The sequence below is a fragment of the Oxyura jamaicensis genome, chromosome Z (genome assembly GCF_011077185.1).
Source record: "Oxyura jamaicensis isolate SHBP4307 breed ruddy duck chromosome Z, BPBGC_Ojam_1.0, whole genome shotgun sequence".
In the NCBI taxonomy this organism is placed as follows: domain Eukaryota; kingdom Metazoa; phylum Chordata; class Aves; order Anseriformes; family Anatidae; genus Oxyura; species Oxyura jamaicensis.
The window spans coordinates 55,545,228-55,556,009 of record NC_048926.1 but is presented as its reverse complement, the minus strand read 5'-3'; the positions used below and the strand labels follow the sequence as shown (position 1 = coordinate 55,556,009).

The window sequence follows — 10,782 nt, the reverse complement described above, 5'->3', positions numbered from 1 at the left end:
TCATTGGAGATAGTTCCTTATTAGATGAGACTCCAACCATAGTGTTGAAAAAATGGCAGCTAATCCAAAAGAGATAAAGGCTTTCCTTCCAATACTACCAAACTCAGGGTACATGACATCCAAACCTGAGGCACAGTAAGTAAAACTTTGTCAAATACAGCTATTTGCCTTCCAATGCATTTCTAAGAGAGGCACTGTGAAGTTTTTTTTAAAAAAAACACTCTTACATATCCCTCACTACAGATTAGAAACAGATATAATCTAGTTGTAGACAACCAGGATGTGCTGCAGAATCATCTTACATTCCAGAATGCAAGTCTCCACTCAGAAGGTCTCTAAAACTAATGTTTTCAAAAAGCTGAGTAATAAATAAATAAAGATGGGAGAGGGTAATAAGTGCCTTTTTCTTACTCTTTTCTTAAGATCCTGTGATATTATTGTTACAGGCTGCTATAACAAACAGAATATATAATCAGCTGGACATCTGTTTCAACCATTGGGTCCCTTCTTACATCTTCATGAATATTTTACTTTGAGACTTTGTGCTGAACCATGCACCAAACAGAAGCATGTTAAGTAAAGACAGAAATGCATATTTTTTAATATGAATTTAAAGCTATGTAGATGCTCAGAAACACTTCTGAAAGATCCTAGGTGTTACTCGCAAAACGACTGCCAGCACATGCCTACTTACTTTTGATCCCGCATTAATTTTTACAATAGCTAATACATCACTTTCTGATTATTTTGAAATATTTTTGAACTTACCTTGATGTAAGAAAGTGCATCAAACATTTCTTCAATTTGCTCTGAAGACTGAACAGCAGAAGAGACTGGATGTGAAGAATTCATGGAATCCTTCATCATAGCCTTGAATATTAGATTTAGGAAATCTTCATCCTACAAGACAAATATCTGTGTCTAAGAAGGTAGAACATACAAGTGTTTGAGAAGGTAGAACATACATGGCAAGCAGAACAGTAAAACTCATCTTTGCCTTGCTCTTCCCATTAGTATGAAACACCATTGCTTGCCTTCTTGCCAACAGAGGCAGCAGAAGAATTGTCAGGGTAGTATTCATGACATCTAATATTTTCCTTCCAGATTTCAGTAGTGGAATCTCATGCTGGTGTTTGCATTATCATTCAGACCCTTAAGCTCTTGTCCCAGTAACAAATCTTCAACACTAAGGATAATAAACGTGCCTAATAGCTAAATATGTGCTCAATTTCAGATTTGGCTCAAAGTTTTTAGTTCACTTACTAAAGCAGGGAATGCAAAGCCATTATTTCTGTAGAGTGCTACAATGTTAATGCCCGAAGTCTAATAAAATTAGTGACTACAATGATGGTCATGTGCATGTAAATAGCATCCTATCTAGCAATCCCAGTACAATCCCAATCCCTCTTCCTTCTTTCCATCTAGGTGAAGGATATGGGTATTTAATACATTGTTACCATGATGCAACAACCCTCAACCATTAAACATTTAAACTATTTTTAAATAAGCTAATTGTAATCCTATTTATTTCATTTCACTGAGATTTAACCAAGCAATTCTCTATAAAGCTTCCATACAGCCGGAGTGAATCTTCATGGGTTACAGAAAATGAAGGAAAGGCCTGTTTTATGACACGATCAAGAAATCCTTTGAAGTTGAAAATTTAAAGCTATTCACTTTGAATGCAGTTGTTTGGATTGATTTTTTTGTGTGTTCAACAAAACACTTTTTGGCACCACCAAGTGGTGAAACAAGATGTAGGTGAAGGTACCTTGTCAGGCACCTTTCAGAACAAAGTACTGAAATGGAGGTTAGTTCTTGTTAGAATACCAGGCTAGCTCTTTGTCCTCCTCTCACCACACGTGCCCAAGAAGCAGGACAACTTTGCAAGCATACTTTCAGTGAGCACCAAACTCAAAAACTAAATGAAAAAACTTAACACTTAGTTCCAAGAAAAAACTACTGAACCAAGTTTGCAACCCAAGTTTCTTAATGCAGTAAAAGAAGGGTAAATTTAATACTCAGAATTCACACACAGCTAGGATGCTGGGGACACAATCCAGCAAGTAGGAAACAGTCAGTACCAGTCAGGCTTTTAATCCCATGACTAAACACAAATTGCATAAGCAGTCTTTGAAGTGGAATCTGGAACCCTGATATCTCCTTTCCTAGGAGATACTCTTTACCTAGGATGAAGAGGTAGTCTCTCCACTGCCCCCTCCATGTAGTTCCACCAGTCTTCCCTTCTTGGCCTGAATTCAGTGACAGGAATGCTTTACAACAAGAGCGGAATGATCAAGTCTAAATCCCTTACGTTTTCCAGAGCTTTTCAGAAGCCATAGAAGCTGAGTGAGCTTTTAAACCAACGCTAGGTTATACCGAAAAGCTTCCTTCTCTCTCCTTCAGACATGTCCGTAAAGGGAAATGCCTGTTGGAGCAGTGCTTTGTACAATGTATGTGGTGTAATTCCACGCTATCGGCATCCACTGGGTTGGACCATAACATACTTTGACGTCCAGTCCCTGACTCGTGAATCCCAAACTGATTCAGACACAATGACATAGTGATGGAAAGACAGAAATGACTCCAGGCATATTTAGTAACCTAAAGCTCTGGTGATGCCTAGGGCTACTGGAAAAAGTGGAGAAAGAAAGCCTTGGTCAATGACATACCTGGACTTTCAGTGTAAACTTTTAGTTTTAACATACATATAACACTAAGACTGTACTTACACTACCACTAAAGTTTGAAAAAAAAAAAAAAAAAAAGAACCACTCAAACAAATGAAAACCTACTTCCAATATAATGAAAGGCCCTGTGAAGGAGAGGTATAATACAAAATAAAGAGATATGAGTGGTACTCAAAGTGGACTTCTAATATGAGTTTTTAAATATCAATCCTTTGTGGTCAACATTAAAAAGCAGATCTTAATGAAGGTACAAGTCTAGCTATAAAAAACACTTACTGAATGTAATTCTGGAAAAATCTCCTCCATGGCAAAGTACTCCATGAAAGTGGCAAATCCCTCATTCAGCCAGAGATCGTTCCACCATTCCATAGTTACTAGATTGCCAAACCACTACAAAAGAGCAAAAACAATTATTTTTCTGAAATAAAATCAAAGGAATACAGTGACACTCCATCCATCCTCAGCTTTATTTTATGACAAAAATTTACTCAAAAGCACAGTAATGCTTTTGCATGAACAATTCGGTAATTAGACAGTGACAGAACTGCACTCTGCCTCTTGCACTGGAGACAATACTCTCACAGGTATTCTGAAAAGATATAATGCACAACCAAGTAGCAGTGGAGGCAGAGGTGAATTTAAAACAGGACTGCATTCAAAAACAAACAAAAACAAACACACACATTTAAATAATGACCTCCCCGATCTAGTAATACCTGATGGGCAAGCTCATGAGCTATCACTGCAGTTATTAGCTTTTTATCCCTTGCTGAAGAAGTTTTACTGTCATACAATAGCGCTGTTTCCCGGAAGGTGACCAAGCCCCAGTTTTCCATTGCACCAGACTGAAAATCAGGAATTGCTACTAGATCTGGAAAAGATTTGAAAGAAGCTATTGAAAACAGCTAGTTAAAGCTATTTCATATTTCAAGTCTATCCACTCTATTACATAACCCATGAAAAAAATTCATTATTTAAATCCTGTGGTGTGTGCATGCAGTCACATTTCAAGCACAAAAGCCTCGTGGATTTATAGCCATTTTTCTTCAGCAGTATTCTTACACAAACAACTTAAAGCACTGCACACTGCCTTTAGATCTTGCACGCACATGAGCAACCAGGAAATGCCACCTTCAGTAGTGGCAGCTGCATGTTAGATGACTGCATTTAATAACCTTTTCCATCACAGTAATACATGCAGAGAATTCAGATTACAGATTTCGCACTGGTGAACACTGTTCTGTCTGAGAATTCTCTATCTCCCTATCAAAGCACATCACATTAAATGTACATTTAATTGTTTCTTTGATGTTGTATAGAAGTATAAATAACTCAGTCTCAAAAGTTAACAAAAATTTTCTGGCTTGTGAGTCACTTAGCATGTATGCTTAATCAAACATTTAGCGTATTTTGAAAATAATGTTTGGGGAACCTTATTTCAGAGATGTTTTATTCCATCTTATGTATTTATTTATTTAAAAGACACCTGAGAGGAATGAAAGTTCCTCTGCATTTCTCAGAATTTAATAGGGTTTATTTTTTTTGCTTCAAAAAAAAGTTCAAAAGAACTTACCTAATTTTTCAAGAGGGTAATTTATTAAAAAGTACTTTTGATAAAATTCCAGAAGTTTCACTGTCGTGTTTAGAGCATACTCTACTTGGTTTATATGCTGTGGTATGGCATAGACAGATACCTAGTCAAAAGAGAAAAGAGAACAGACTTTGAAACTTACAGCTACAAAAGCTTTACAAGTGGCTATATCATGAAAATAGCTTTGATTAGGTTACAGATTCATCCGCATTTAGATGCATACACAAACGACAGTCTTAGAGTCTGGAAGTTTTTTACAGTCTCCCTTGGACTCTTAGACACTCTTGGCAAGCAAACAATTCACTAGCTAGACTCTAACCTGAGTTGGTATGATCATTTTCATACTTTCTGTCATTAAGCTAGTAAATACTATGTATTGCTAGGCTCTTTCTGTCTGGTGCCTTCTAAAGCTCTCCTAGATTTCCTTAGTTTTGCTAAACTTTGCTCAGTAAGAATAAAGGAGAAGAACAGTGAAGAACCACCATCCCTCAGAGAGAATACATCATTCACTCTTTTCCTCTTTTCCTATGTGCTTTGGTCTGCTTCTGTGGTACTTCTATGATACCGATAACCCATGCAAATAATTCTATCACGGAGAAAGGAAAGCAAACCATATAGACAGTTGATTCTCTCTGCAAACATGAAACATTTTGTACAGCAATCAATTTTCTCCCAGGATAAAGGCTATAGAGCTGAATAGCAGCCATAAGGTTAAAAAACAAGCAAACAAATAAACCTTTTCAAGGTACATTATATGCTGTCCATCCTATTCAGCTGTAACTAGAAATACTTGTCCAAAACAAAATTAAATTGTATTGACCAGCATCCTTACTTCTGTATATTCTGTATACTAGATTAAAGAGATATAGAACATGACTTTGCTTCACTAGCCTGGAAGACAGCAATTTTTAGTAGTTTTGGAAAGGGCTTCTTCTCCTTCTGTAGTGCTGCTATTCCCTCTACAACACCACTCAACTCTTGGCTCTTTCTAAGTACCTACTTTTCTAAGTACCTACTGACACTTCCAACATTTCTTCACATAGTTCCAGCTACAGTCATTAAAATCACTGCCTACCTGAAACTCCTGCATTTCTTAAAATAAGATAAAGGAACAACTCCTAGTATTATCGTGTTTTCATATTTAGTTACTTAAATGGCACACATTGCAGAAACTGCTCACTTACTCTGCAGTCCATAACCGTTAAAAAAAAAAAGACATTGAAAGGCACAAGGGTTTTTTAGTTTTTTTTTTTTTTTTTTTAATAACATATTTGCTGCTCTACTTGAACACATATGACAAAGTGTATTGTGATGTAAATAGTATGTTTGCTTCCCTTGGGAACCATACTGTTTCCGTACATCTTTTGAACGATTATTGGTTCCGTGACATTAATCCCTCACAGATCAAGTATTAAAACCAAACGTTTAAAGCTTCCAGTTATGGAAGCTTTTAGGGGTTTCAGATTTTGTGAATTTCTGCTACTAATAAGCCCTGATGTTGAGTCCCATGCTGTAGAAGTCTTCTCAGTCTGGTATAAGCCGTGACATCAATCCAACCTACAGCATATGGTCCTTGCCCTTCCTGTCTTTTTTGTCGACTTACAAGAGGAATAAACGTACCAGACTCCCGTTAGTTTCTCTACTGATGTTTTTCAAGTCTGCAACAACAAAGGCTACCAGGTAGGTGCTCATCTTCAAACTGACAAAAAATTCATCTTGGACAATTCCATTTGTCACAGGAGTAGTGGCTTTCTGCAGGTAAAATGAAAGTATTATTAATGCAGACAAAGGAACACTGAAGCATGCAAGAAATCAGTGTTAAATTAAAGAATTATTTCACAAGTGGCTAGGAACAGTTTATAAGCAAACCTGAAGAATGAATTTATATTTTGGTTATGTTTCAGTAGGACAGATAAGACCCCACAATCTACCCATGGTGTAACAAAGCTTGAGGAGACATGGAACATTTAAGCCTATATAACCCCAAACTACTTATCAAGCTTTTAACATGCAGTATTACCAGACAACCACGTTGTTGGAGACAACCTCTATCTCATTTAATTCATACTTAAAACCCCCACTATCATGCAAAATCAACAGCAAGATTAGCATTAATTCATGCGCACTTTAGGCTGCAGGCACAGTTCAGCATAGCCTGAAAATACAGGCACTGCACAAATTAAATATTTGTCTCTTCCCAGACACCTCTTCAAAAACAGGAACTAAGCATACTAAATAAACAAAGAAACAACAACAAAAAAAGCGCAGTATGACTCCTCCTCTGCCTAACCTCTACCAATTGGGAGAAACTTCATTTTAAAAAGTTAAGAAAACTTAAGGTCTCATTCACTTCAAAGCAACAACATAACCAGTTCAAACACACACTGTCAAATATAGCTGCCCACTCAACCTTCTGAAGTATGATACCATGGTGTATTTTACAAATACTTCTTAAGAACACAGAAGTTTTTCTTTAATATTAGTTCTGGAAAGGCAAGCTTTACGCGTAGAGGTATATACTTCTCTATACTTCTTTGTATAGTCCTTCACAAAGAAATTACATAAAGACAACAGCTAAACGTATAAAATCAGTAATGCAGAATAGTAAAGGTTTGAAGACCGTGACAGTGGTACATGTGTCTTCTGAAACTTCATAAATATGTTTGTTTCCAGAAACCATGAGCATTCAAAAAAAATCAATCAATCAATCAATAATTCTAGCTTTGGATAAGACTAATTCAAACCAAACAACAACTTAACATTTAACTGTCACAAAAAATCAACTGCCAGCCTGAAAGAGGAATATATACTTAATCCTGAGCACAGCAATACAATCATTGTGTCTGGCCACCATGTACGAACAGAATGTCCTTCTTGAATTTCTTCAAAACATTCATAAATTTGTCTTTATTACAGCTTCATTATCATAAAAAGTGATACTGTACTTAAGGGGACAAAGTGTCTGCTGTGGCTGCAAATAAATTGTTTCAAGTCAGTTATCCTCATTAAAAAATAAAAATAAAAAAATAAATACACAAAACACAAGCCCAGAACTCATACAGTTTATTTCTAGCTTGAATGCGTGTCAGCCATTAAATATTGCCATATTAGCTGTGCACACACTAGTTGAGAAATCCTGCTTCAGAGATCTCCTGCTCATGTAAGTATTTATAGAAATTGACAAAGCTAACCCTTTAACATTCTCCTGGATAGAGAAAAGAATCTGATCTTAATTGTCTCCATCCAGTACAGCCTGTTCCCAAGACATGCAGTTATTACAGGAGAAATTGCAGTTATTTATTTTTCCTAACAGAGGTCTGTTTAAGTGTTTATTTTCAGAAGAGGGCCTATCCTAGTAGTGATCTCACCAATGGAATATGCTTTATGCAACAAGATGCCCTTATCCACATTTGGTACTCCCTTCTTTATGCATACACAAATCAGATCACTAGCCTGAAGTGTTGCACTGGGATCCCATGCTACCTAACAGAATATCTAATCCAGGTTAAGCCTGAAATGTAAGAGTTCAGCATGTGCTAGAGCACTTGGAAGATCAGGGACAAAAAAAAAAAAAAAAACAACACATGCCAATTAAAAGAAGGTTTGCGTATAAAAGTCAGTACTGCTACAAGAGAACAAATTGATGCCAGGAATGTTCTTGAGGTAACATACTTTTCCACAGAAACTCATCTAACTTCTTTGTTTTGTACAGTCACACTAATTAAGATTTTACCGTAATTCACAAGCATAGGAGAGCAAGTTTTCCTGACAAACTACAAAACCCAAAGGGACCACTTCTAAACCCACTAACTGCATGTTTAGGTATCATGTAACAACAAATGAGGTAACATACAGTATCAAGTTATCAGGGTATCGAGTTGAAGAAAGAGGAAGCAAAACAAAATAAAAAAAACATTGTTTGCAATATAAACGCAAATGAGTAATTGTTCTAGAGATGCTGTCCATTAGCAAAACTATCAATTCACTCACTCTGTGTGTTCTTATATCTTCTTGATAAATTCTAATTAAATCTGACTTATCCGTTTGACATCAGAAGTCGCCTTGGGTTCTCAATACTAAACATACAACTTCACTGCTGTTAATGTCTTCTTTCGATATTCTTTGTTTCACATAAGGAGGCCTTCTCAAATCTTTATCACAAAAACAATGTAGGAACCATATTTTAAAACGGAGATGGAAACAACAAGAAAAAATGAAAGTGACAGTTTTTTAGATGTTTTGTCTTCTGTGCTCTTAAAACATTCTCACTATAACAAGCTTAGTAATTGGTACAGAGAAAAAAGATAGTGGGCAAACCTGAAGTGCAGTAAAAAGTATCAGCTACCAGGAACCAATGCAGCAAGACAGAGAAGTGGACTAAAAAGCAGAGAACCAGATGATGGAAAAAGCCTGACAAGATGGGAGAGAATGAGAATTCTTAGCTTGAAAGGATAGGACCTTCTGCCTACGGCACTCATGGGTAGTTGAAGAGATGTAGTATTCAAGGCAGAAGCAGCAGCAGCAGATTTGACGGTAACTCAAGTGGTACGACAAACACGAGCAGTAATCAAAATGCCAAAAAGATGCAGGAGAGACATATTCAGAAGGGAATTTAAGATGCAGGAGTGCCATAAAAATCACTCATTGAGGAATGACTGTAGATCACAATGCTAGGAACAAGGAAAGGAACGCACATTTTCTATGCAATACAGAAACCTCTGAGTATGTAGTTAAAGCAATCAACGGGGAAAATATGTAACATCCATGTTTAAGATGATACAAATGTGCAATACCAACCCATTTTTCACTGCAAGTAGGAGTAAAAGGACACATTTCCTAAATATCCATTTTTCAAATGGCTTCCTACCTCCTTGAAAAATGAGCAATGCAATGAATACGACACTGCGGCAAGAAAGGCTAGGAACTTAAATGTGAATGTGTCCTGAAGTGAAGAGGAAGAGAAAAAAATGCATTAATGATCTAACTTTAAAAGCACCTTATCAGTATGTTTTCTCCATGAGGATGATAACTTTTGACACACACACACAAAGAAAGAGCAACCAACTGCTTAACAGCGCTTGGAGCTGAGCAGAAACAAATGAGGTGGGGAACGGTTCCCTCCTCAGTGCAAAATGCCACAGGTGCATACCTTGCAGGACTGGCAATGCAAGGCAGACGTTATGGAAAGATGCAAGGTGAAGGCAAATAACTGTCATTCTTTCCAGATTTACATCGTATGTCTTAAGGTGTGGAAGCCTGACTCATTAGAGGAAGATCCTCTGACAAGAAGCAATAACTCACTAACCAGGAAATACAGAGTTGCAATTTCAGGCATGTTAGTTGGAACAATTGAACTCAAAAGTCACAAGTCTTGGCAACAAAGAGCTTCAGCTACAAGCAGCTCACCTGCTGATTCTCTCAGGATGGGAGAAAAGCCTGCTTATACATACTGAGGCTTACTGCATTAAGTGACCCATTTGCATAATTTACAAGAAGACAGTTTGAACTTTCGCAGCCTTTCCCAATGCCACAAATTAATGCAGTAGTTTCCCAGATTACTTCTTCCTGCACAAAAAACATTGCACAAACACCTTGCACAAAAAACATGAAATCTAAGTGAAGTCAGAAGAGAAAGGAAAGTTGATAGAGTTGTTAGATTAAATGACAAAACAAAGCATTTACTGAAGAAAGCTGGATGGAGGTGCTGCACAGACACACTGTGAGACTGTGAGAGAAAAGCAAGGGAAGTAGACATGCCTCTGTTACTGTGAGGGCCCTTGCTTTCTCTTTTGGAGAAGCCTATGATCAACCACAACTGGCATTAGCAGACATAATAAAGGACAGCAGACCAGTAATTCCTTTCAAACTTCCAAAGAGGAATTAAAGATTCCTGAATAGCGAAGATTTCCAAAATGAAGCAAAAAGTCAAGCAAAGAAGTAGACATTAAAGGAGAACACAGAACTTAAAGACAGATAAACTAAAATAGTAACACTCAGCAACCCCCCAAAATACCATCCTTGATCTTGAATCATCCCCAACCATTTTCCTTAGATACCTAACCACGTGTGACAGTGAAGCAGAATTAATCATTATTTTTCCCTCCATTTCATCTGCCAGTCATTAACAGTCAAGAGGGCAACCAAGCCACTTGATGCCATAGGTATACCAAATAATTCTAATAGAGATGAAAACTATCGCATTTTAGAGATGATAATCATGGGTGTTACTGAAAAACACTTTAAAGACAACAGTCATCAGTCACAGCCAGCATTGGTTCATTAGAGTCCTGCTTAACTAACTGAATTTCCTTTTACCATGAAGTTACCCATCTAGTTGAGCACAGGAACACAGTAGATGTGATTTTGGGGGGATTTTAGCAAAGCTGTCTCTCACAGTATTCTTCTGGACACAATGTCCAGCATACAGCCAGATAAATACATGATATGATAGGTAAACAATTGGCTGGCTGGTTAGGCTCAAATACTTATAGCAAATAGAGT

General features: G+C 37.1%; 1 protein-coding gene across 5 annotated transcripts in view; it reads right to left on the bottom strand.

Annotated features, from left to right (window-relative positions):
• Nucleotides 1-10,782, bottom strand: part of LNPEP (leucyl and cystinyl aminopeptidase) — a 61,973-nt gene that overhangs the window by 17,694 nt on the left and 33,497 nt on the right. For all 5 annotated transcript variants that reach the window (XM_035309481.1, XM_035309477.1, XM_035309479.1 and 2 more), the window contains 5 exons: nucleotides 5,902-6,033; nucleotides 4,264-4,384; nucleotides 3,407-3,561; nucleotides 2,967-3,080; nucleotides 769-900 (listed from right to left, as the gene is read on the bottom strand). In XM_035309481.1, the coding sequence (XP_035165372.1) occupies nucleotides 769-900; nucleotides 2,967-3,080; nucleotides 3,407-3,561; nucleotides 4,264-4,384; nucleotides 5,902-6,033 (654 nt within the window). The remainder of the gene's footprint in view (nucleotides 1-768; nucleotides 901-2,966; nucleotides 3,081-3,406; nucleotides 3,562-4,263; nucleotides 4,385-5,901; nucleotides 6,034-10,782) is intronic.